At 45.7% G+C, this 27890-nt stretch overlaps 1 protein-coding gene across 5 annotated transcripts in view; it reads left to right on the plus strand.

Moving 5' to 3' along the window:
* sh3d19 (SH3 domain containing 19) overlaps positions 1–27890 on the plus strand; it is a 199742-nt gene that overhangs the window by 167435 nt on the left and 4417 nt on the right. For 4 of the 5 annotated variants that reach the window (XM_086011738.1, XM_086011731.1, XM_086011755.1 and 1 more), the window contains 6 exons: positions 1029–1097; positions 7045–7185; positions 8733–8808; positions 10136–10266; positions 11491–11564; positions 14930–15153. In XM_086011738.1, the coding sequence (XP_085867864.1) occupies positions 1029–1097; positions 7045–7185; positions 8733–8808; positions 10136–10266; positions 11491–11564; positions 14930–15153 (715 nt within the window). The remainder of the gene's footprint in view (positions 1–1028; positions 1098–7044; positions 7186–8732; positions 8809–10135; positions 10267–11490; positions 11565–14929; positions 15154–27890) is intronic. The other variant, XM_086011750.1, reaches the window with a different exon arrangement.

A 27890-nucleotide genomic window follows, 5' to 3' on the forward strand; every position in this document is an offset into this window, starting at 1 on the left:
AATGAAAATCAGGAGAGACGTATAACAGGCGGCTGAATCGATATTGCCCATTTTACATTATCGCCCAGTCAAAATTACCCGCACTGTCTTTCATTATTATAATTTTTGTAATTTGCTTTCCTAAAATTAATTTCAAGAATCATTGCTTTATATTACTGAATACAAGAGAGTGTCAGATAGAAAATGTGGAACAACTAGAAAACACTGAAACTGATTGCAAAATGATCATTTTAAAAAGCTGTTGGAAATGCACAGCATCTGAAAGAGAAGGATAGGTTAATGTTTCAGGTGTAACCCCTCATCACAAACAGTGGGTTCTTAAAATAAATAACTAACCAGTCCTATTAAGGAGTCAGTACTTGAAACTTGAACCGACCTTAGTTTTTCATCCACTGACTGATCTGCTATGCAGTTCTAGTATTTTGTTTCTATTTCAAGTTTGCAGTTCTTTTTATCTGAATCTAATTGTAACTTTGTGTCATTTTCTGTCTTTATGGTATTGTGTTCCTAAAATTGATATCCCGGTATTTCAGTGTGAATTTATTCAAGCAGAGATTTGCAACATGCCCAAGAATCCTCTTCCTATTAAAATCACATTGCCCTTGGCGATACACATCTAATAATGCAGGTGGAATCTCCACAACAGCTGAAGCCAGAATGTACCTTTGATCATAAAATCTATTCATATGGGGGTTGGGGGAAGAGATTTCCTCTTTGATATGTGTAGCAAAATCAGAAACACATTCTGCATTCTTGCATTTATGATTTTGCTACAAGAAATAACATTGTGGGTGAGTGCAGTAAGCTGTACACTAATGATGTGGCTATAAGAGAAAGTATACATCTCTGTTGACTTGCCTGGATTTTTGTGATGAGAGGTTTTATTACACTAGGTTTATGAGTAGCAGCCTTGCCTCAGTGGCAGCACTGTTACCTCTGAGGACATTGGAGGTGCTATATAAATGCATGTCCATTCTTTCTTTTGGAAATTCTCAGTTTTGTGCTTTTAAAAAAAAATGTTTGTCCAGATGCCCGTGCCTCATGGGATTGCTGAATGTGACGTCAGCTCCAGGGTCCCAGGAGAACTGTCATTCCAGGTAAGATGGACACCGAACTTCCATTTGCACATTCTGTATTGTACAGGGCCATTGGCAGCAAGGACTCTCTTCCTCTGAGTCAACTGTGAGGACACATGTAACAGCAACTTGAAACATAGAAACATAGAAGATAGGAGCAGGAGTAGGCCATTCGGCCCCTCGAGCCTGCTCCGCCATTTAATGAGATCATGGCTGATCATCCAAATTCAGTACCTTGTCCCTGCTTTCTCCCCATATCCCTTGATCCCTTTAGCCCTAAGAAATATATCTAACTCCTTCTTGAATATATTTAATGAATTGGCCTCAACTGCCTTTTGTGGTAGAGAATTCCACAGGTTCACCACTCTCTGGGTGAAGAAATTCCTCCTCATCTCTGTCCTAAATGGCTTACCCCTTATCTTTAGACTGTGACCCCTGGTTCTGGACTCCCCCGCCATCGGGAACATCTAGGCCTAGAATTTCAGTGGCCTGCGCCACCAGTTTGCGCCCAAAGAGGGCTTTTGCGCCACTGTGCAAACCTACCACGATATTTAGCGGGGCGCTAATGGCGGCGTTAGCCAGTAGCGCTGCGCCGCCACCAATGACGTCATCGGTGTGCGCAGCGCCCCGCTATCGCCCCGCTGGCCATATTTGGTCGCTGCCGCCTCCCCCGCGCCGGCCGCAAACAGCGACCGGTACACGGGGCCTACCTGTGCCGGTAGTGGGGCGAGTTAAGGTGGAGGTGCGGCCGGCCGCTTTTTCGGCGGCTGCCTGCCCGCACCTCCGTCCCCGGCCTCCTACACCCACCGCCCCCCCCCCCCCCCCGCGGCATTGCCGGCTGTTTCCAGAGAGCCCGGCACTTCTCCTTGGTGCCGGGCTCATTTGCCGGCACTCGCGAGCGGGGATCGTGCTGTTGCAGGCACCTCCCCCTTAACAGTGAGAGGAAGGCCTGCAGTACCGCAGGCTGCTGTGCCGCAGCGGGTGGCGCTGCGGCACTTTGCACGCCGATATTCAGTTTCAGCGCCCCAAGCGGGGCGCCGAAACCCTTGTTTAGCGGCCGGCTTCCACTTGGGGCGCTGAAACTGAATATCCCGCTGGCGCAAGTGGCTCCGCGCGCAGCGGTAATTCCGGCGCCCAGGCGAGCTGGGCGCCCCTAACTGAATTTCTAGGCCCAAGTCTGTCTAGTCCTGTTAGAATTTTAAAAGTTTCAATGAGATCCCCTCTCATTCTTCTAAACTCCAGCGAATATAAGCCCAATCGACCCAATCTCTCCTCATACGTCATTCCTGCCATCCCAGGTATCACTCTGGTGAATCTTCGCTGCAGTCCCTCCATGGCAAGAACATCCTTCCTCAGATAAGGCGACCAAAACTGCACACAATAATCAAGGTGTGGTCTCACCAAGGCCCTGTACAACTGCAGCAAGACATCCTTGCTCCTATACTCGAATCCTCTCGCTACGAAGGCCAACATACCATTTGTCGCCTTAACCGCCTGTTGCACCTGCATGCTTACCTTCAGCAACTAGTGCACAAGGACACCCAGGTCTCGTTGCACTTCCCCTTCTCCCAATCTATTGCCATTCAGATAATAATCTGCCTTCCTGTTTTTGCCACCAAAGTGGATAACCTCGCATTTATCCACATTATACTGCATCTGCCCAATCACCCAACCTGTCCAAATCATACTGGAGTTTCTCGGCATCCTCCTCACAGCACACACGCCCACCCAGCTTTGTGTCGTCTGCAAACTTGGAGATATTACATCTAGTTCCCTCGTCTAGATCATTAATATATATCGTGAATAGCTGGGGTCCTAGCACTGATCCCTGCGGTACCCCACTAGCCACTGCCTGCCACTCAGAAAAAGACCCGTTTATTCCAACTCTTTGCTTCCTGTCTGCCAACCAGTTCTCTATCCAAGTCAGTACCTTACCCCCAATCCAATGTGCTTTAACTTTACACGCTAATCTCTTATGCGGGACCTTATCGAAAGCCTTCTGAAAGTCCAAATACACCACATCCACTGGTTCGCCCTTATCTATTCTACCAGTTACATCCTCAAAAAATGCCAGTAGATTAGTCAAGCATGATTTACCTTTGGTAAATCCATGTTGACTTTGTCCGATCCTGTCACTGTTTCCCAAGTGCTCTGCTATTACGTCTTTTATAATGGACTCTAGCATTTTCCCCACTACCGATGTCAGACTTACCAGTCGATAATTCCCCGTTTTCTCTCTCCCACCTTTTTTAAATAGTGGGGTTACATTAGCCACCCTCCAATGCATGCAAACTGTTCCAGAGTCTATAGAATTTTGGAAGATGACAAGCAACGCATCTACTATTTCTAGGGCCACTTCCTTAAGTACCCTTTGATGTAGATTATCAGGCCCTGGGGATTTATCGGCCTTCAATCCCGTTAATTTCCCTAACACTGTTTCCCTACAATTACTGATTTCATTCAATTCCTCCCTCTCATTAGACCCTATGTTCCCCGACATCTCTGGGAGGTTATTTGTGTCCTCCTTTGTGAAGACAGAACCAAAGTATGTATTTAATTCATCAGCCATTTCTTTATTCCCCATTATAAATTCCCCTGATTCTGACTGCAAGGGACCTACGCTTGACTTCACCAATCTCTTTCTCTTCACATATCTATAGAAGCTTTTACAGTCAGTTTTTATGTTCCCTGCAAGCTTACTCTCATACTCTCTTTCCCCCCTCTTAATTAAGAACATAAGAAATAGGAGCAGGAGTAGGCCAATCGGCCCCTCGAGCCTGCTCCGCCATTCAATAAGATCATGGCTGATCTGATCCTAACCGCCAATCTACTATCACAGAACCATCTCCTGAATCTAACAGAATTAGACACACGAAATAGGAGCAGGATCAGGCTACACGGCCCCTGGGCCCGCTCCGCTACCCACAGGGCCATGACCGATCCGAACCTAGACTCATGTTCAAATTCCTGCCCGCTCCCCGTAACCCTTAATTCCCTTTACTTCTAGGAAACTGTCTATTTCTGTTTTAAATTTATGTAATGATGTAGCTTCTACAGCTTTTTGGGGCAGCATATTCCATGGACCTACCACCCTCTGAGTGAAGTAGTTCCTCCTCATCTCAGTTTTGAAAGAGCAGCCCCTTATTCTAAGACTATGCCCCCTAGTTCTAGTTTCACCCATCATCGGGAACATCTAACCCGCATCCACCCGATCCAACCCCTTCACAATCTTATATGTTTCAATAAGATCGCCTCTCATTCTTCTGAACTCCAATGAGTAGAGTCCCAATCTACTCAACCTCTCCTCATATGTCCATCCCCTCATCCCCGGGATTAACCGAGTGAACCTTCTTTGTACTGACTCGAGAGCAAGTATGTCCTTTCTTAAGTATGGACACCAAAACTGTACGCAGTATTCCAGGTGCGGTCTCACCAATACCTTGTACAACTGAAGCAATACCTCCCTATTTTTATATTCTATCCCCCTAGCAATGAAAGCCAACATTCCATTGGCCTTCTTAATCACTTGCTGCACCTGCATACTAACCTTTTGAGTTTCGTGCACCAGGACCCCCAGATCCCTTTGTACTTCAGTACTTTCCAGTTTCTTGCCATTAAGATAATAACTTGCTCTACGATTTTTCCTGCCAAAGTGCATAACCTCACACTTTCCAGTATTGTATTCCATCTGCCAAATCTCTGCCCACTTACTTAGCCTGTCTATGTCCCCTTGCAGGTTTTTTATGTCCTCGCTCACTACTTTCCCTCCCATCTTAGTATCATCTGCAAACTTTGATATGTTACACTCGGTCCCCTCCTCCAAATCGTTAATATAGATTGTGACGAGTTGGGGACCCAGCACTGACCCCTGCGGAACACCACTTGTTACTGATTGCCAGTCCGAGAATGAACCATTTATCCCAACTCTCCGCCTTCTGTTAGATATCCTTTTGTCCTCCTTTCTGAATCCTAAACTGCTCCCAATCCTCAGGTTTGCTGTTTTTTCTGGCCAATTTATATGTCCTCTCCTTGGATCGTATGCTATCCCTAATTTCCCTTGTTAGCCATGGTTGCGCCACCTTTTTTGTTTTATTTTTATGCCAGACAGGGATGAACAAATTCTGTAGTTCATCCATGCGATCTTTAAATGTTTGCCATTGCCTATCCACCGTCAACCCTTTAAGTAACGTTCCCCAATCCATCCTAGCCAGCTCGCGACTCATACCATCGTAGTTTCCTTTTATTTAAATTTGGGACCTTAGTCTCTGAGTCAACTACTTCGCTCTCCATCTTAATGAAGAATTCTATCATATTATGATTGCTCCTCCCCAAGAGGCCTCGCAGAACAAGATTGCTAATCAATCCTTTCTCATTACATAATACCCAGTCTAAGATGGCCTGATCTCTAGTTGGTTCCTCGACATATTGGACCAGGAAACCATCCCGTATACACTCTAGGAATTCCTCCTCCACAGTATTGTTACTAATTTGGTTAGCCCAATCTATATGTAGATTAAAGTCACCCATGATAACTGCTGTGCCCTTATTGCACGCATCTCTAATTTCCCGTTTAATGCCATCCCTAACCTCAGTATTACTGTTTGGGGGTCTGTATACAACTCCCACTAACGTTTTCTGCCTCTTGGTATTTTTCAGCTCTACCCATACAGATTCCACATCATCAGAGCTAATATCCTTCCTTACTATTGTGTTAATCTGCTCTTTAACCAGCAATGCTACCCCACCTCCTTTTCCTTTTTGCCTGTCCTTCCTGAATATTGAATAGCCCTGGATGTTGAATTCCCAGCCTTGGTCACCCTGGAGCCATGTCTCCGTAATCCCAATTATATCATATCCATTTACATCTATTTGCACAGCTAATTCATCCACCTTATTACGAATGCTCCTCGCATTAAGGCACAAAGCCTTCAGGCTTGTTTTTTTAACACTCTTAGACCTTTTAGAATTATTACTTACTGTGGCCCTGTTTGATTTACACACTTGATTTCTCTGCCTTCCACTTTTGCTTTTCTCCTTCCTGTCTTTTGCTTCTATCCTTGCTTCCCTTTCCTCTGTCTCCCTGCACAGGTTCCCAACCCTCTGCCATTTTAGTTTAAACCCTCCCCAACAGCACTAGCAAACACTCCCCCTAGGACTTCGTTCCTGGTCCTGCCCAGGTGCAAACCGTCCAGTTTGTACTGATTCCACCTCCCCACAGAACCGGTTCCAATGTCCCAGGAATTTGAATCCCTCCCCCTTGCACCATTCCTCTAGCCACGTATTCATCTGAAATATCCTTCTATTTCTACTCTGACTAGCACGTGGCACTGGTAGCAATCCTGAGATTACTACCTTTGTGGTCCTATTTTTTAATGTACCTCCTAACTCCCTATATTCAGCTTTTAGGACCTCATCCCATTTTTTACCTATACCTAAGAGTTGTGGTAAATGCCTGTTTTTTGGCTTGGAGGGTGTTGTACAGTGGTGTTCCTCAGGGTTCAGTACTATGACTCTTCATCCAATTTTAATGTTGCCAAACGAATTCTTGTACTGGGAAATGCTATGGATAAGGATTCTAATGATTCCTTCATTTAAAATATCTTAGTGAGGACACTCCTACAGAACATAGTTGCTTCAAGTGGCTATCGGGGAAAAGAATCAGAGGGTTGATTGTGTTTTTTCACAACCTTTTGAGGAAGTGTTTGTAAAAACCTAGGCCAGCAATGGACTATTTCCAAATTATCTCTTTTCTGTCTTTGCTTTTTTTAGAATCATTAAGGCAAGCTTATTTTGGCGTCAACGTACAGGGTGGGTTGCATTGAAATATTTTTGACTTGTGCATCCCGTAGAAGGCTGGACTGTGGACTGGAATAGTGTGGGAGATCATAAAATGGGGACAAGTAGCTCAATAAAATATAAATTAATATAAAAGTTGCATTTTTATGTCTTTCTTTCTTTGCCTCAATAGCGAGGTGAAGTCCTGGTTCTCAAGCAACGAATTGACCAGTCTTTCCAATGCCAAAAGGGGCTTGATACTGGCAAAGTTCCTTCATCTCATTTGAAGATAATCACTCCACTGGATGAGGAGGTGGCGAAAGGGACTGGCAAGGTAAGTGCGGACTATTGTGTTTGACTAACTTGATTGAGTTTTTTGATGAGGTAACAGAGAGGGTGGATGAGGGCAGTGGAATAATGTGTATATGGACTTTCAAATGGTGTTTGATAAAGTACTACACAATAAGCTTGTTAGCAAAATTAAAGCCCATGGGATAAAAGGGGCAGTAGCACCATAGATACAAATTTGGCTAAGGGATAGAAAACAGAGAGTTTCGGTGAATGCCTGTTTTTTGGACTGGAGGGAGTTGTGCAGTGGTGTTCCCCAGGGTTCAGTACTAGGACCACTGCTGTTTCTGATATACATTAATGGACTTGGGCTTGTGGGTACAGGACAGAATTTGGAAATTTGCAGATGACACAAAACTTGGAAGTGTAGTAAACAGTGAGAAAGATAGTAATAGACTTCGAGAGAACATAGACAAGCTGGTGGAATGCGCCAACACATGGCAGATGAAATTCAGTGTAGAAAAGTGTGCGATGATACATTTTGATAGGAAGAATGAGGAGAGATATACAAGCTAAATGGTACAATTTTAAAACTGGGTGCAAGAACAGAGAGACCTGGGGGTGTTTGTGCACAAATCTTTGAAGGTGGCAGGGCAGGTTAACAAAGTAGCTAATAAAGCATATGGGATCCTGGGCTTTATAAATAGAGGAATGGAGTACAAAAGCCAGGAAGTTATGCTAAACTTATATAAAACACTAGTTCAGCCCCAGCTGGAGTATTGTGTCCAATTCTGGCATCACACTTAAGGAAGGACGTGAAGGTTTTGATCACCGGTACAGAAGAGATTTACTAGAATGGCTCCAGGAATGAGGGAATTACAGTTACGTGGATAGACTGGAGAACCTGAGGTTATTCTCCTGAGAGCAGAGATGGCTAAAATGAGATTTGATAGAGGTGTTCAAAATCATGAAGGGTTTAGATAGAGTAAATAAAGAGAAAATGTTTCCACTGGCTGAAGGGTCGATAACCAGAGGGAACAGATTTAAGGTGATTGGTAAAAGAACCAGAGGCGACCTGAGGGAAAAAGTTTTTATGCAACAAGTGGTTAGGATTTGGAATACACTGCCTGATAGGGTGGTGGATACAGATTCAATAGTAGCCTTAAAATGGGAATTGGATAAATACTTGAAGGAGAAAACATTGCAGGGACATGGGGAAGAGCGGGGGAGTGGGACTAACTGGATGGCTCTTCGAAAGAGTAAGCACGGACTTGATGGGCCGAATGGCCTCCTGTGCTAAAAGCTTTGCAAGTGTGGCTGGATTATCAGGTTACATTACTAAGATTGTAGTAAGTACTCAAAGTGGAAATATTGTTGATGCACAGTTATAATGAATATGTCTTGCAGGCACTAACTATACTTAGCATTGACTTTAGATCATGTGCAGCTGAGTTATTATATAATTTTTCTAATAATTTTGGTCTGATTTCTTTGTATGCAGCATTTTTTGCTTTCTGTGCTTTATCTTCTTGTTGGAAAACGTGAAAAGAACGCAAATTTGTATTTTCTTTGTCCCATGTTCTGTTTTTTTAGAAACCCTTCACTTCTAAACAGCAGCTTGGAGACGACTGTGCTCCCCATGCTATAGTGCTGCATGACTTCACAGCAGGTGAGAGACTCTGCAGTGCTGGGAAAGGGAAAATCCAGTGCCTTCATCAAAATGTTTCCTCCAACTGTCACTCACTGCTCAATATTGCTCCTTTCATTATGTTGGCCCTGGCATTAAAAATAAAGAAACCGTTAAATATATTGGGCAGGCTTTTGTTTATTTTTATGTTGACAAGTGTTCCTGTTTACTTATCAAGTTGAAGTGATTGTGTGTGCATGTGGGGAGGGAATAAGTTCCAGAGATTGGTTTAATAGCACAGTACGTGTGGCACAGGGAAAGACCCTTGTGTGACCCAGCTGAGTGGGAACTTCACTAATGAAATCACAGGCTAATTACTCACAACATGACTCCTTCTGGCTAGGAGCAGACAATTGCTTGTGGGCAGGGGAACGCATCAATTTTCAGGTTAGAACATTATTGGAGTTTTATGTGTATTTTATAGTCCAAATAAAAGAGGATTGTAGCTGAGATTTGATAACTCGATATTTAGGTAGTTTTCCTGCAGTTCACTTTTTATCTTTCAACACATAACGGCTGGTGAGCGCCCGCGGGTACAGCTGGTGAGCACCCACGGGTACAGCTGGTGAGCGCCCACGGGTACAGCTGGTGAGCGCCCGTGGGTACAGCTGGTGAGACCTGCTGGTGAGCGCCCGCGGGTACAGCTGGTGAGACCCGCTGGTACAGCTGACCTGCATTTCCCTTGTTTTGCAAGTGAGCTCTAGATTTGCCCACCACCCCTGCAGTCATTATGGTTTCCATGGGCTAGCAATGATGTGGACCATTACCTCCCAGACCTGTACCAGTGCCACTCTTCAGCGGCTTCTACAGGGGACACAAGAGTACCTCCTTCTGGATTTCTGTTGCTTATTTCCTGCTCCAGGGAAGGGGAGTATTTGGCCTCTGCTTTACTCCAGGAGCAGTACTGGTTCAGGGAATCACCCATTTATATAATGCAGCTGCTCTATGAGTCAGTAGGTACATAAACAAATCTGTACACTCTCACCCTGCTGTTAGGAATTTACCATCTTGGACCATTGATTTTTTTTCTCTCTCTTTGCCCCTTCCCTTACCTGTTGTTTAGTAGGGAATGTAACATTCTTGTTCACTCACAATTAAATTCTGATTCAAACTTTACTTTCTGTTTAAGCCAGTTGATGATTAATGGGGATTCAGCTTAGTATGTAACTTACATTAAATATATCTATACAAATGTATAAATAAAAGTGACGTGTGTAATGGGTGTCAGACTGTCCGTTCCTATTGTTAGTATGGTCTGCATGGCTCCTTGAGGAAGCAATGATCAGACCAGTTAATTTTTTTTTTCCAGATCAAAATGATGAACTGAATCTGAAGACAGGAGATACTGTGTACTTGCTGGAGAAGTTGGACAAAGATTGGTTTAGTGGGAAATGCAAGGGACATACTGGGATTTTTCCTGCTAACTTTGTCAAAGTTATTGTAAGTTGTTGGTTAGCATTTTCCTCAATTTAAAAACCATGCTTGATTTAGTACCAAAAGTTTGGGCAAGCTTTTTGTTTTTTAATAAATCTACTTACTGTATTTCATTTCACTTCCTTGGCTTTTTAGCCCTTCCTTTTTTTTGTTGGAATTATCCCTCTGGTTTTCTACCTATTCTTCTCCTCGCCTGAAGGCGGTGAGTCCTATTGAAGTACAATTCCATGGGCAGTAGTTGCTCTCTACGTCTCCTAGCATCTTCCCAAGTGATATTTTCATGCAGGAGTCCAGACAATGTCTCAGTAGGCTACTCAATCAAGGGGGCCTCACAGCCAAGCCCACATCTCTGTTTCTATCTTTCTCTCTCATTCTCGCTCTCTCTTTCTCTCCTCATTCTATTTTTCTCTTTTTTCTTTTATTACTTTATCTTTTTTTCATTATCTTTCTTTCTGTTTTTCTTGTTTGATCACTTTTTTTTCTTCTCTCTTTTTCTTTATCTCTCTTCTTTATCTCTCTCTTCTACCAGATATCACTCACAGTAGGGAATCTTGACGGTTTTTCCCCCTCTCCTTCTTTGCCCAAGGAAAAAGTGGTAATTTTTCATGTCTGAGCCCAGACAGGCTATAATCATTGGGTACATCACAACCAAGCTCAGTTTTATATTCCTCTCCACCCGCGCACACATGCACTCTCTTCCAACAGGGATCACTAGCTAATGATCACAATGGGGAATCTTGTCATTTTCCTCTCTCCTTCGTAGCCCAAAGACACAGACCAATTGTAATGCCCAACTGCTGCTTCACTGGCGATAGCTAACAGCACAGACCATGGATTGTACCAGAGACCGTTTTGTGTGATTCAGTATAAAAGGTTCCAAGTTAATTATTCTTTTTAAATATCCCTCCTGCAATATTTCCGTGGCCTGGAAATAGATTAAGAGGAGGTTGGCACTAACGGGTGTATAACAGCAATGAAGATTGGTTTCCACTTGCCGTCAATATTTTTTTCTTCTCTTTAGGAAAGTATTCCACTTAGTAGCTCCCGAATTGCCTGGGTGAGATTGGGAACTCTCCATATGGGGAAATCATTGGAATGAATGCTATAAAATAGAGTAGCTATTAAATGTTGCACAATTCCCATTGTTAACACGTCATGTGTCTGATAACATGTTATTCTTAGAGTACTGATAATTACAGTGTAGTAACCTGACTGATTTCTTTCTGCTAGGTTGATCTACCTATAGGTGATTCACAGGAGAGCAGTATGAAGAAAGTTACATTTAAGTCAGTTTCACTTGCCAAGTAAGTCTAAATATTCCGGCAACCCTGAAGCATTGATTCAGCCCCTCATTTGAACTTATATGACATTTCCCCTTTGAATTAATTGATTTATTAATACAGTAAATTTTACTAAATGAAAATGCTCTATTTATTATTGTTTTATTCTCCAGTCAGCCAAGTGTAATATAATTAGATTCATATCAATCTGCTACATTATTTGTGTTTAATGGGACTATTTGTTGGATCACTTAATTAAATATTAAGCCAGCTGTGAAAAGTACATTAATATTATTTCATAGAATCAATCATAGAAAGTTACAGCACGGAAGGAGGCTATTTCGGCCCATTGTGTCCGCGTCAGCCAACAACGAGCTATCCAGCCTAATCCCACTTCCCAGCTCTTGGTCTGTAGCCCTGCAGGTTACAGCATCCCAAGTGCACATCTAAGTACTTTTTAAATGTGGTTCGGGTTTCTGCCTCTACCACCCTTTCAGGCAGTGAGTTCCAGACCCCCACAACCCTCTGGGTGAATAAATTTCCCCTCAAATCCCCTCTAAACCTTCCACCAATTACTTTAAATCTGTGCCCCCTGGATTTTGACCCCTCTGCTAAGGGAAATGGCTCCTTTCTATCCACTTTATCTAGGCCCCTCATAATTTTACACACCTCAATAAGGTCTCCCCTCAGCCTCCTCTGTTCCAAGGAAAACAGACCCAGCCTATTCAGTCTTTCCTCATAGCTAAGATTCTCTACTCCCGGCAACATCCTTGTAAATCTCCTCTGTACCCTCTCTAGTGCAATCACATCTTTCCTGTAATGTTGTGACCAGAACTGCACGCAGTACTCTAGCTGAGGCCTAACTAGTGCTTTATACAGTTGAAGCATAACCCCCCTGCTCTTGTATTCTATGCAAGCATTCTGTATGCCGCCTTAACCACCTTATCTACTTGGTCTGCTACCTTCAGGGATCTGTGGACATGCACTCCAAGGTCCCTTTGTTCCTCTACATTACTCAGTGTCGTACCATTTAATGTGTATTCCCTTTCCTTGTTGGCCCTCCCCAAATGCATTACCTCACAATTCTCTGGATTGAATTCCATTTGCCACTGTTCTGCCCACCTGACCAATTTATTGATATCTTCCTGCAGTCTGCAGCTTCCTTCTTCAGTATCAACAACACAGCCGATTTTAGTATCATCTGCAAACTTCTTAAACATACCCCCTATATTCAAGTCTAGATCATTGATATGTACCACAAAAAGCAAGGGACCTAGTACTGAAATAAAAACTGAAAATGCTGGAAATACTCAGCAGGTCAGGCAGCATCTGTGGAGAGAGAAACAGTTAACGTTTCAGGTCGACGACCCTTCGTCAGAACTGGAAAAGGCTGGAGAGCGAACAGGCTTTTAAGCAAGTGCAAGGGCAGGGAAAGGGGGGAGTGGAAGAAAGAACAAAAGGGAAGGTCTGTGACCGGATGGAAGGCAGGAGAGATTGAGAGACATTAAGAGATGGTGCAAGGCAAAAGGAGATGGTAATGGGACAAGTTAAGGAACAAAAGATGGCTCTAGATGAAGTGTAAATGGCACAGAATGAAAGACAGCTGCCATGTGGGAGAGAGAAGAATAAATAAATTAATTAATAAATAAAATGAATGGGGGGAAAAAATAGGGGCAGAGGTTTTTGACCTAGTACTGAGCCCTGCGGAAGCCCACTGGAAATAGCCTTCCAGTCACAAAAACACCCATCAACCATTACCCTCTCCTTCCTGCCTCCGAGCCAGTTTTGAATCCAACTTGACACTTTGCCCTGGATCCCATGGGCTTTTAACTTTGTGACCAGTCTGTCATATGGAACCTTATCAAAAGCCATGCTAAAGTCCATATACACTACATCAAACGCACTACCCTCATCTACCCTCCTTGTTACCTCTCAAAAAAAATCAATCAAGTTTGTCAGACATGACCTTCCCTTAACAAATCCGTGCTGACTATCCTTGATTAATCCGTGTCTTTCTAAATGAAGATTTATCCTGTCCTTCAGAATTCTTTCCAATAATTTTCCCACCACTGAGGTTAGGCTGACTGGCCTGTAATCACTCAGTCTATCCTTTTCTCCTTTTTTAAACAAGGGTACCACAGTCCTCCGGCACCACACCTGAAGCCAGAGAGGATTGGAAAATGATGGTCAGGGCCTCTGCTATTTCCTCTTTTGCTTTGCTCACAGCCTGGGATACATCTCATCGGGGCTTGGGGATTTATCCACTTTTAAAGCTGCTAAACCCCTTAATACTTCCTCTCTCGCTATGTTTATTTCATCTAGTATTTTACACTCCTCCTCCCTGATAGCAATGTCTGCTTTGCCCCTCTCCTTTGTGAAAACAGATACAAAGTATTCATTAAGAACCCTACCAATGTCTCCCACCTCCACACACCGATTACCCCCATGATCTCTAATAGGCCCTACCCGCTCCTAGGTTTCCGCAAGTAATGCTGCATTTATACAAGCAGTGAGACTCCATCCTGTAGTGTGGGACCAACGTTGGGGTCAGTTTTAGCAGTGCTCAGACTAGAGTGGATGAAAAATTCTGATCTGAGTTTAGTGAATTCAGACCAGTATTTCTGTGGAGTAGTCCAACTGAGCATTCACATCACCACATTATGCCCTTTAGGGCTGTGGCTCATTCCGGGCATGCTGCTCTATAGGGAGGATACCCTGGGGTACCAAACAGGTCCAACCCTCCTCTCGTCCACCTCCTGCATCACAATGTCCACTTTGCCAGCCATAGAACAGAGAGATGGACGCTGGGCTGCATTATCACTTCCCACAAGCTCCGTTTCGTGCCTCCACAATAGGTTTCCTTTTCTCTTTATTTTTGGACGGCACTACTTTTCCATGTCTCCATTCAGCCTTAGCTAATGCTGCCAAAGGGCATAAAATGCACCCCTTTCCCAATTGTGCTCGCGCCCTGCACAAAGCAGGTTGTGCATAATTACACAATGAGCTTATTATAGAAAACTGTATGCAGTCAGCACACTGCACTTCTCACGGCACCAGTGTTGCACTAGTGCCTAGCCATTCGGAATGGGACGGGATTGAACTTGGGATGAAAAAAAATCTAGCCGGATATTTTTACATTTGTTATGAGGGTATTGCTGAAACCTGTGCTGTTGTATACAGATGATTTTCAAATACAGCAGTTGTTAACATTATTGGTAGCAATTTGAACGTGTAACATATACTTTATTAAATATTTCTTGTTCTTGATTGAAATGTTATTTGGAAACTGAAGTTAATGTTTATATATAGTCAGTGGGTTCTAAGCATAAAATTTCAATATGTACAATGGTGTGATGTAGATACTTACTGACCTACTGCCTGTCATCCAGGGGACCTCGATGTGTGGCTCGGTTCGACTTTGAGGGAGACCAGGCTGATGAACTCACTTTCTTCGAAGGGGATGTTATTGCCCTGAAGGAGTATGTGAGTGAGGAGTGGGTTCGAGGACAACTAAAAGGCCGCTCTGGCATATTCCCGCTAAATTTTGTTGAGCTTGTTGAGGACCTACCTACTTCTGAGCAGCAGACTGAACAGAATACACCTCTGTCTCCAGGTGAGCGAAAGATTTTTTTTTTTGAGTAAATGAGAATTGTAAAGTGTCATAAATCTTCAGTTTTGTCTTCAAAATACAGGATCAGAGCCAGTAAAGTTACAACACAAAAAACAAACTTCAAAATCCGAATGGTGTGAATTCATTCCTGTGAAGGGCTACCTGATCTGATTTTGTAATCCACCAGTGTAACTCACAGTGAACTTCATCAGTTCTTTCTGACTGAGTTGGCTTCCTGCGCTTACATGGAGCATTATTGGTTTGTCACATGGTTACATACTCACCTTCCCATCTGTAGAGAAAGGCCCTTCGGAGGAACTGGGCGATAAGAGGTGGAAAATAAATGTAGAGGAGAACGGATTTGATGTTACAGTGGCCACAAAATTTAGCTCCATGGCGTCCGTTGTTTTGACGCTACGAGTATCATTTAGGTTCCAAAATAGCATCCGCCCTGCCACGTACATTTCTGGTGCAGGCCGCGCTAAACGCCATCTTAGGTAGGGCATTAACTTGCGTGCGGCGCGTCCGCCGGAAGTATGCAGAGTAGGCAGATCATGACGTCAATCAGCGTGCAAGGCTGATTTGAAAGCCAGTACTGCCATTTTGGAGCTCCAGCAAACGGCCTCTCAAGCTGCGGGAAGGAGCCCCCACCAGCGCTATTTAAAGGGATCAGCAACTACTTACAGGTTAGTTGCTGATTGATTTCTACTGGCTCTTGCTGTGTTTGTAGAAGTGTTTGATGGTTCTAGAATTCTTTAAAGTTGCTAAAGTCTACAGGGAGTGGTGTGGCAGGTGCTGATGAACTTCATCCTGACTTCAAGGGTTCAGCATGGGTGCAGTAGTTAGCATTCCACTTGGCCTGACAGGGAGAATAAGTAGAGGCGACACAGAGCAGAACAAACTGCTGGAAGAGGGAGGAGGAGGAGGGGAAGAAGGACTCTCAGCAGGAGGCCATATCCACCCAGGATGTTCAGGGAGCAATACTCCTACCTGAACCTCAGCGAAGAACAGTGTGACAGATGCCTGCGCTTCCCTAAGGATGTCCTCACTGAAATCTGCCACCTGCTGCACTACTGCAACCTCAGAGCAGGGCGAGGACTGCATTGCTAGTGGCTGTGAAGGGGACGGTGGCATGAACTTTTATGTGTCGGGCTCCGTCCAGGCTGGAGCAGGAGATATTTGCAACATTTCCCAGTTTGCCGTCCACTGTTGCAGGTCACTGATGCTCTGTATGCAAAGAGAGGTGAATATATTTCATTCCCTCTTGCCAGAGAGCAGCAGGCGGAGCGAGCACGCAGCTTCGCAAGAATTACAGGCTTCCCCATGGTGCAGGGTGCCATTGACTGTACACACGTCACTTTGCGGACGCCGCATGTCAACTCTACCATATACCAGAACCGGAAGGGATTCCACTCCCTCAATGTCCAGCTGGTGTGAAACCATAGGCAGCGAATCATGCAGCTGAATGCCCGGTATCCTGGCAGCAGTCATGATGCCTTCATTCTGCAGCAGTCTGCTGTACCAACTGCTTTTGAGCCACCACAACAAAACAAAGGGTGGCTACTGGGTGACAAGACTATCCATTAACAACATGACTCCAGTGCGCAACCCACGCACATGTGGGCAGCATGCATGTAATGAAAGCCATGCTGCCACACAAAATACTATCAAGCAGATTAGAGTGCTGAAGCACCACTTCCGCTGCCTAGACTGCGCTGGAGGAGTCCTGCAGTACTCGGCAGAGCGGGTGTCAAGATACATGGTGGGCTGCTGCATGTTGCACAACCTCGCCACCATGACGGCACAGCCCTTGCCACCAGTTATACGGCGACCAGCTGAGGAGCAGGAGGAGGAAAAGGAAGGAAGGAGGCAACCGAGACAGTCACTTTCTGCCCGGGCTCTCCATAACCAACTCATCCGACTGCGATACTAGTAAATGCAACCCCAATTCTCCATTCACCACCTTACCTTCCCTCTATCACTGACCATCACAGTATCTGCTTGGCCACAATGCAAAAATAAAAGCCACCACAAAATAAACATTCCAAAACAAATTTATAAATGAAATCATACCATATTGCGTACAGAAGTGAACTAATCACCTTTGTGCATTCCCTTAGTGACTATCTTGTGTGTGCCTTTGCCAATTCTAATGCTCCTATGCAGTGCTACCCCAGTGACTGCAGCATGGCTGGTGGAAGGCTGCTGACTTTCAGTGGGGTACACTGCAGATGGCCTTGCAGGACGACCTCGAGCAGCTCTGGGCCTAGAAGGCCCGGTTTTGGACTGCACCATCTCAGCATGGGCAGCAGCAATCTGGGCTGGCTGGCTGACGGGCAACAGCAAGGGCACTGGTGGAGTGGCAGTGGTGGGAGGATGAATGCTGTCCGTGATGATGAGAGAGGACAGCAGGTTCGTGCTCCATGGAGCCACTGCCACTCCCCCGCGGCGGAGCCTCAGCAATCCTAATAGTCTGTTGGAGGACCGATTGCTTGGCTGTTGTGACACCCTGCAAGCCCCTTTGAACACTGATATCCGCACCCATGACGGCAGCAGCCTGAGTTTTCATGGCAGCAAGCTGACCTTGCATAACAGAAATCTGAGCTTCCACTGCAGCACCCAGATGTTGGGTGGTTTCTGCTTGTGCTGCAATGGAAGCTGAGACATTGGTCATCGGACGCTGCATCATGGTTGGGTCTGCAAGTGTGCGAACGGAGTTGGCCACTTCTTCCACTCTGGAAAGGATGGGCTCCAAGCTCTGCGCAAAGTCCTGAGCCAAGTTGGTGCTGGACTCCTCTTTACTCCTTGACGTTGACCGCAGGCTTTCTAGTAGGCTTCCCACTGCACCAGGCATTTCATTGTACATACCAATCTGCTGCCTTCTGTAGCCTGCCCCATCAAAATGCTCATCTGAGTCCTCTGTAGCAGAACTCGTGTGTGACTCTACCCTCCAGGGAGCTGGCACCTGCGCTACCCTTGACTCCTGCCCTGGCTGCAGGCCACTCATGCCCGGTGTCTCACCACATTCGGATTCTGCATCTAAGCTATCCTCTAAATTATGCAGAGTGTCAGTATCTGAGCTGGTGGCTGCGAGCGTGAAATCGAGTGACGGTGCTGTGTCTTCATCATCACTGCCTTCCTCTTCCACCACTGCCTGGCCAGGTTTCAGTTCTTGGGTATCTGAAAGGGGAAAGGCACATGGGTGGGGTTGCGGTTCAGGGAGGGGGGGAAAGTAAGAGGTGCATGCTTACACCATCTGCAGCTTTTAAATTAAAAGACATTGAGGGGAAGTGGGATGTGAGAAGGAGGATTAGGTATGAGGATACCATCATCTTCGATGGTTTCAGCCCTGCTGCTGGCCACGGCCTGAGCGATGGTCACTTCAATGATGGCGAGCACTGTCTCCTCCATTGGAGTACGGTCATGCAGCCGTGCCTGTCCCCCGCCGCTTAGCTCCTGCTGCCGTCGGTTATGCGCCAACTTGCCCTGCAAGAGAGAGGGAAATGTGTCAGTGAGTGTGGTGCAATCTGTTTGGGTGATGTGACTGTCATGGTTGAATAGCTGGTAGTGTGTGCAAGCTGAGAGATGTGGGTATTAGGCTTACAGCGGTGCTAAGTGTGTGAGGGTGAAGTGAAGCTATGAATGTCTGTTTGATAGAGATTGTTGGTCAGTGAGTGATGGGGGTATGCTGCATTGAGCAGTGTGTGAGGCTAGTGTTGCAGTTGGTGGGATATGGCATTTGAAAGTGAATTCACTGACATTGACCACTTGTGTGAAGTCATTGAATTTCTTGTACCATTACATCCAAGTCCTCCGGGCTTGACTCCTGGCATTGATCACCAGGGCTATCTGCTCCCACTGCCTTCGCAGAGTTTGTCTGGAGGGCCTCCTCGCCCCCTGTGAATAGAGGACCACTCTCCTCCTGTCCACCTCCTCCACCAAGGCCTTCAGCGCAGCATCAGAACATTGAAGCATGCTCTCTCCCCCTGTTGTGCCATATTTCAGTCTTCCTGCTCAGAGTCTCTTCCACAGACACTTCCAGCCACAATGCACCTCCCCTTTAAGACCTACAGGCTGGCTTTAAGTGGTGCTAGTCTGTATTACATAGGCCCCCTGCTGAGGCGAGCAGCCACTCAACAGCACGTTTAGCGCTGGCTGCACGCAGCAATCATTTAAATTAGTCGGCAGCGCATAATGTGCCACTAAAACTCACTTCCTTTATTTGATTTGGTCCTGTTTGATTTGAATGTCATACTGAAAGCAAAGCTTAGGTTGCCATGTTTGAATTGAGAATAGTTGAATAAAGGAGGATTAAAGGCTGTTGTGTTCCCATTTTCTCACATTTTACTTTAATTGTAGGGCCCCACCTGTTACTAAACCTCCTATATCTGTGTGTATGGGGCGGGGGGGGGCTTCCATTCGTGCCAACCTATGATTCAGGAGCAGGAGGCAGGACCTATTGGACAAAATTAATCTTTCCAAGCTGTAAGGTGGAAAGCTTTGCATCTGTTCACCACTCCACCCAACCAAGAAATGACCGATTTACCCAACTGAAACGGGTTGATTTGAGTGAAAGCACTCAAACCTGAGACCATTTTGTCATGTCAAATGGTGTAGTTAGGGTTGTCAACTCTGGTTTGACGTATTCCTGGAGATCTGATCATGTGACATCGTCAGATGACATCTGGCAGCTGTTTGCAAATGTTATTGCATAATTGCCCCACAGTTTATAATGCAACCTACGCAACTAGATTATACATACAATTTGTAAAACTTGGATTGTAGTATAATCTTTGTTCTGATTTCAAAACTCAGCTGTTGATTACAAGTGTAAATACTTGGGGTCTAGCACCTGAGATAATAAAATTGTCTTTCAAAATCAGAGAAACAGTGTTGTCAGTTAATCAGGCTGTGCATTTTCAGTGCTATGCTTAGTTTGTTTCCTGATATTTAGAGCAGGATTAACATTCTTGGCCATTACTTTAATAGTTAAGTGGCCATCAAACCACTTGAGAAGTGCAAAATTATTGCAGCTGAGTGCTGATTGGCCAGATTTCTGCTGGTAAGGCTGAAGAAATCCTATTGTCATAGTCATAGAGTCAGAACGGCACAGAAGGACGCCATTCGGCCCATCGAGTCTGTGCCGGCTCTCTGTAGAGCAATCCAGTCAGTCCCATTCCCCCGCTCTATCCCCGTAGCCCTGCAAGTTTATTTCCCTCAAGTGCCTATCCAGTCCCCCCTTGAAAACATTGAGTGTCTCCGCTTCCACCACTTCCGTCGGCAGCAAATTCCAGGTCCTCACCACTCGCTGTGTAAAAAAAGTTTTTCCTCACGTCCCCCCTGTATCTCTTGCCCAAAACCTTAAATCTGTGTCCCCTAGTCCTTGTACCATCAACTAGTGGGAACAGCCTTGCCCCATCTAGCCTATCCAAACCTGTCATAATCTTGTACACCTCTATCAAATCACCCCTCAACCTCCTTTGCTCTAATGAAAACAAATCCAGCTTCTCTAACCTGTCCTTGTAGCTAAGATCCCCCATTCCTGGAACCATTCTGGTAAATCTCCTCTGCACCCTCTCAAGGGCCTTCCACATCCTTCCTAAAATCTGGTGACCAGAACTGGATGCAATACTCCAGTTGTGGCCTAACTAGCGCTTTATAAAGGTTCAGCACAACTTCTCTACTTTTGTACTCAATACCTCTATTTATGAAGCCCAAGATCCCATATGCTTTGTTAACCACTCTCTCAATATGTCCTGCCACCTTCAGGGACCTATGCACATTAACTCCCAGGTCCCTCTGTCCCTGCACACTCTTTAAAACTGTGCCATTAAGTGTATATTGCCTCTCCCTGTTCCTTCTGCCAAAATGCATCACCTCACACTTCTCTGTATTAAATTCCATCTGCCACTTGTCTGCCCATTCTACTAACCTTTCTATGTCCTGTTGCAGTCGATTGGTATCATCATCGCTGTTTGCCACACCCCCAAGTTTGGTGTCATCGGGAAATTCTACTCTGTATTCCAATATCCAGGTCATTTATTTATTTTTATATATATATAAAGCAGTGGCCCCAGCACTGACCCTTGGGGAACACCACTGTCAACCATCCTCCATTTACCACAACTCGTTGTTTTCTGTCCTTAAGCCAGTTCCTTATCCAAGCTGCCATCGACCCACCTATTCAATGAGCCTCAATTTTGTTAACCAGCCTTCTATGTGGTACTTTGTCAAATGGCTTCTGAAAATCCATGTAGACAACATCCATTGCATTCCCTTCATCAATCCTCTCTGTTACTTCATCAAAAAATTCAATTAGATTAGTCAAACACGATCTGCCTTTTACAAATCTGTGTTGGTTCTCCTTAATTAGCTTAAACCTCTCCAAGTGCCCGTTAATTTTTTCCTTGATTATTGTTTCTAAAACTTTACCCCCCACTGATGTTAAACTGACCAGCCTGTAGTTACTAGGATTGTCCTTACACCCTTTCTTGAACAATGGTGTCACATTTGCCACTTTCCAATCCTTAGGCACCTCCCCCGCATCTAGGGAAGATTGGAAAATTATGGCAAGCCCTTCTGCTATCTCCTCCCCGAATTCCCTTAGCAACCTGGGATGCAAGCCATCTGGACCAGGTGACTTGTTCACTCTAAGCATACCAGCCTTTCCAGTATATCCTGTCTATCAGTTTTCACCCCTTCCATTGCTTCTACCTTTTCCACTTCAACCGATATTTTGTCAGCATCATCTCCTTAGTAACACCGATACAAAGTACTCATTGGCCCAGAAATTCCAGAACGGGGCTTGCAGCGCGTGCAAGCCCCGTATTTACACTTACCCCGCGCTCCTGCCGATCAGCTCCAGGGACGCCTGGAATTGGTGTCTCCAGAAGAAGAATCCCGGGCAGCGTATGACGTCACGCCGCCCAGGAGTGCAGCCAGCGCGAAGTCAGGAGCGTGCAGTGCAAGTGAGACACGCCCCTTGAGGTCTCAGTTTCACTGGACACGCCCCCAATGTTTCTGTCAAGCTGCTAACCATTTTTACATGCAAAGCAGCAGTTTAAATAGGTTTTTGGAAGTTTTTTGAAGATTTTGGTAACTTTCATAAACTTTTTAAAATGTTTACATTATTTTGAGTAATCTGAAGTAGTTTTAAAGAGAATTAAAGCAATTTAAAGACTTTTAAAAGCCCTAAAAGAATTTTTTAAATTCCATTTATTTATTTAGCAATGTCGTCGTCATACGTGTCTTCACACTGTTCCCTTTGGGGAACTGTATGAAGTGGTGGAAGGATTTATGGCCATGATTAACGCTCATTCCGTGACCATAACCATCTTTGAACCAGCCATTAGGGCGGTTAGTCCTATGGCGGGAGGGTTTTACGGGCTCCCACAAGCTATACAAGGAGGGGGGGGCCACCCACACCCACGGACGCAAATATCCCACTGGATGTCAACCCAGAATTTAGAGCCGGAGCTCCGACTCCACTTGCCGGGACTGTCTGGAGCGGGGTTCGAAACCCTACCCTGATCTGGCCCAGCGGCGGGGATCCTACCGCTATGACAAAGGCCCAATCCAATTAGCAACGTGAAATGGCAGCATAGGGCTCCAGTCACGGGGAGGGAAAAGGCGCAGGAAACGTATGGGTGTCACCTTTTGTGCGGAGTGGGCCTTTTGCGTAGCAGTAAGCATCCCCGCCGCTGGGCCAGAAGGAGTAGGGTTTTGAACCCCACTCCAGACAGTCCCGGCAAGTGGAGTCGGAGCTCCAACTTTAAATTCTGGGTGGACATCCAGTGGGATGCTTGCGTCCGTGGGTGTTGGTGGCCCCCCCCCCCCTCAGATGGGTTGTGGGAGCCCGTAAAACCCGCCCGCCACAGGACTAACCACCCTAATGGCTGGTTCAAAGATGGTTACGGTCACGGAATGAGCGTTAATCACGGCCATAAATCCTTCCACCACTTCATACAGTTCCCCAAAGGGAACAGTGTGAGGATACGTACGATGATGACCTCTTGCGCAATGCACCTCCTTGGACCCTCAGTCGCAGATGCGAGGGGGCAAGTTGTGCAATTGTTAAATTTTTTATTTTATTGACATGTAAAATGTTGGCCCAGTAATTCCCTTCCAAATGCGCTAGTACGGTCGGGATACTTACGCATCTGACCGGATGAAATGCCGGTTTTCAGCATGCACAGTGCATGTGGGGAAAACCGGCATTTCCTGTCCTCTGAACGAAGGGGTTCAGAGGCAGAACGCGTGCGACTGCACAGGCAGCGCGTGCGCAGTATAATTCGCCGCTTTCATTAATGCTTTCAGTGAGGTCCAGTCATTACAACTTACACATGAAAAAAGCATGGGTACAGTTGCTCCAGAGGCTGCGGAGGAAGATATTTCTTATCGTGGAGCTTCTGAAAGTATGTATGTCTGTATATATTCCTTTGCGTGTTATGTATATATTCCTTTACTTATGTGTATGAATGTATTATTTAATTATGACTTTCAGAGAAAGTAACTTATTGGAAAATCATAATTAAAAATATACATTCATACACATTAGTAAAGGAATATAAAACATACATACATATACGTAAAGGAATATATGTGGACATACATACATAACTCATTCTCACATTCCATTCACAAAGCCACAATTGCTCCTTCTACCTACCGTTCTGAAAACCCGTTTTAAAAAAAAAAAAAAAATTAAAGTTTAAAACTTAGTTAAAATTTCTTAAAATAACTTCCCTCCCTTTCCCAAACCTAAATATTGCATTTCATAAGCTCCTCCATAAAATATATCTCCTTCCCCAGCCAATGAACAACTTTACACTTGCTTTTTTTAAGTGCAAGTTCTAGGGACTTACCCTCACTGAATCCATCAGTGAAATCTACAAAGTTCACTGCGCAAGCGCTGCCTGTGCAGTCGCACGCGCTGTGAATAGACCTCGGGTCTGGAAATGCCGGCGTTCCCCGCATGCGCTGTTCCTGCTGAACGCCGGCATTTCCAACGGCCAGATGCGTGAGTAACCCGACCGTACTCACGCTTCTGGCCTGGAATTTCTGGCCCATTGAGTATTCTAGCCTTGCCCTGTGCCTCTAAGCATATATGACCTTCTTTGTCTCCAATAGGCCCCATCCCGCCTCTTACTGCCTGTTTACATGCCAGTAGAAGATTTTTGGGTTCCCTTTTATGCTAACCGGCATTCTACTCTCATATGCTCTCTTTGCCAATCTTATTTTCATCTTCACATCCCCTCTCAACTTACTGTATTTGGTTTGGTTCTCCCTTGAAGAATTCACCTGACATTTATCATACACCCTCATTTTTGGTTCATCATCTTCTCTATTTCCCTCGTCGTCCAAGGAGCCCTTGCTTTGATTCCCTTACCCTTCCCTCTTGTTGGAATGTACCTAGCCTGTACTTGGAACATCTCCTCCTTAAAGATCACCCATTGTTCTGTTACAGTTTTTCCTGTCAGTCTTTGGTTCCATTTTACCCTGGCTAGATCCTTTCGCATCCCATTGAAGTTAGCCCTATTCCAGTTTAGAAGTTCCACTCTAGATTGTTCCTTGCTCCTCTCCATTGCTAATCTAAATCTTATGGTACGATGATCACTCCTACCCAAGTGTTCTCCCACAGACACTTGGTCGACCTGGCCCACCTCATTCCCCAGCACCAGATCTAGCAATGCCTCCTTCCTAGTTGGGCCAAGAACATATTGGTCAAGGGAATTCTCCTGAACACATTTCAGAAATTCCACCCCCTCCTTTCCCTTTACCCTAGCATTATCCCAATTGATATTTGGGTAATTAAATTCCCTCAATATCACCACTCTATAGCTCTTGCATATCTCTGCGATTTCCCTGCAGATTTGCTCCTCTACCTCCCTCTCACTATTTGGAGGCCTATAGAATACCCCCAATAGCGTGATCATACCTTTTTTGCTCCTCACCACTAACCAAATAGATTCTGTCCTTGTCCCCTCAAGAACATCCTCCCTTTCCAACACTACAATGTCTTCCTTAATCAGCACTGCCACTCCACCTCCCTTTTTTCCTTCCCTATCATTTCTGAACACCTTGTACCCTTGAATATTAAATACCCAGTCTTCACCGTTTTTAAGCCACGTTTCCGTTATTGCCACATCATATTGCCACACAGCTAATTGCGCTTGTAGCTCACCAACCTTATTCACCACACTTTGTGCTTTTACTAAATGCATTCTAAATCCATTTTTGAATTTTTCTTAGTCTGCTCCTATCTAATATGGTACTACTACCGCCTCTAGTACTATCTTCTCTAGTACTATCCAACACACTCACTATTTTATGCACCTTATTCCTCTTTTCTACTCCTATATGCTGGTGCCCATCCCCCTGCCAAGCTAGTTTAAACCCTCCCCAACAGCACTAGCAAACCTCCCCGCAAGAATATTGGTCCCGGCTCTGTTGAGGTGTAACCTGTCCGACTTGTACAGGTCCCACCTTCCCCAGAAACGGTCCCAATGCCTCAGGAATCTAAAGCCCTCCCTGCTGCAGCATCTCTCCAGCCACGCATTCATCTGTTCTGTCCTCCTATTCCTGTACTCACTAGCACGTGGCACCGGTAGTAATCCGGAGATTACTACCTTTGAGGTCCTACTTTGTAATCTCACTCTTAGCTCCCTAAACTCTGCCTGCAGGACCTCATTCCTCTTTCTGCCTATGTCGTTGGTACTGATATGGACAATGACCTCTGGCTGTTCACCCTCCCCCCTCAGAGTGTCCTGTAGCCGCTCAGTGACATCTTTGACTCTGGCATCAGGGAGGCAACATACCATCCTGGAGTTATTTATCTGCGGCCGCAGAAACATCTGTCTGCTCCCCTAACTGTCGAATCCCCTACCACTGTTGCTCTTCCACTCTTTTTCCTCCCCCCCTGTGCGGCTGTGCCACCCGTGGTGCCATGAACTTGACTCTGGCTGCACTCCCCAGAGGAACCATCGCGCTCCAACCAGTACTCAGAACAGAATACTGGTTGGAGAGCGCGATGCACTCCAGGAACTCCTGCACTACCTGCCTGGTGGTCCTCTTCTGTCTGGCAGTCACCCATTCCCGCTCTGCCTGCACACTCTTAAGCTGCGGGGTGACCAGGCTGGGGTTGTATTCCTTAGAGCAGAGAAGGCTGAGGGGGGACCTGATGGAGGTGTACCAAATTATGAGGGGCATAGATAAGGGTAGAAAGAAAGGAACTTTTCCCCTTAGTAGAGGGGTCAATAACTAGGGGACATCATTCCAAGGTAAGGGGCAGGAGGTTTAGAGGGGATTTGAGGAAAAACTTTTTCACCCAGAGGGTGGTTGGAATCTGGAACTCACTGCCTGAAAGGGAGGTAGAGGCAGGAATCCTCACAGCATTCAAGAAGCATTTAGATGAGCAGTTGAAACGCCATAGCATACAAGGCTACGGACCAAGTGCTGGAAAATGGGATTAGAATAGATAAGGGCTTGATGGCCGGCACAGACACGATGGGACAAAGGGCCTCTTTCTGTGCTGTATAACTCTATGGCCTCAATTTTCATTGGGCCGTGAAGCGGGCTTTAAGGTGGGCAGGGGATTAAAATCGCAAAAAATGGCGGGCGGGCGGGACCCCCCCCCGCCTGGTTCCCGACTCCAAGCAATTTTAACTCCGGCGTGTCTGATGGTCCTGACTCCGTCCTGCATCCAACAGGCGGGACTGGTCTTTAAGCCCCTTAATTACCACTAAATGGCCTCTATAATCCTATTTTAACAGGCCCTTGCAACTTTAACCCTTTTCCCATCTAAAACACGCCTGGTGGGAATCACGAATGTGAAACCTGGCGGGAGCACTATTACATTGCTGACTATCAACTGCAGGCCAACCATTAAAGAGGAGATTTGAACAGTCATGATTTGCAGGTGGCAGGACTTAGTGGTCTCGGGTCTGGGGCAACTTTTAGAAGGCTTAACCACACCTGTGGAAGGTTGGAGCCTCACGCCCATCACCAGTGTGAACTCCTGGGAAACCCCTCTCACCACCTTCACTCAGCGCTTCCTTAACGGAGGCATATACCAGAAGCATGGGAGCCATTTATTTCCTTCCCTTCTGGGCATTAGATGAGCTCGAACACCAGCTGCGGCACCAGCAGAACCAGGAACAACAGCAGCAGCAACAGGAGCACCAGGCTGCTGCTCACCCACCTGAAGCTGCACAGGCCAGAAGGGGCCAGCACTTGGAAGTGGCTTGAGAGTACCTTGCTGCACATCAGGGGGCCAAGAGATCTTATGGATGGACCCAGAGGCAGAGGGTCGACATGCTGCTGAGCCGAGCTGGCAGAGTCCTGCGCCCACTGACTAGCACTCTCCACTGCTGTCCCTGTCTCCACAATCTGCTGATGCTCACTTGTGAGCTGTGATACACTAGGTGACAACACTACTCTATGTCCCGAAGGTCCCACCGAGGTGTGAGTGTCTGCGCTGGTGCTGGGTGCACTGCATTTTGCTGATGCTGCACCCTCAGAGGTTACAGCTTCCTCTGAGGAGCCTGGATGCTCAGGCTCTTCCTCCTGGCTAGTGGGGACGGGGGCTTGCGATGGTCCTGTGGGGGAGTAAAGGAAAGAGTCAGAGATGTGATGCCAAGGTTACATGCACATTGCATATCGCAGATGATCATAAGTCCATCTGTTAGAACTTCAGAATCATTATCAGCGACTCATGCAATGTCAATGAGAGAGATGGAAAA

This window comes from Somniosus microcephalus, chromosome 2 (genome assembly GCF_052327205.1).
Source record: "Somniosus microcephalus isolate GS21.2 chromosome 2, FLI_Smic_1.0, whole genome shotgun sequence".
Taxonomy (NCBI): domain Eukaryota; kingdom Metazoa; phylum Chordata; class Chondrichthyes; order Squaliformes; family Somniosidae; genus Somniosus; species Somniosus microcephalus.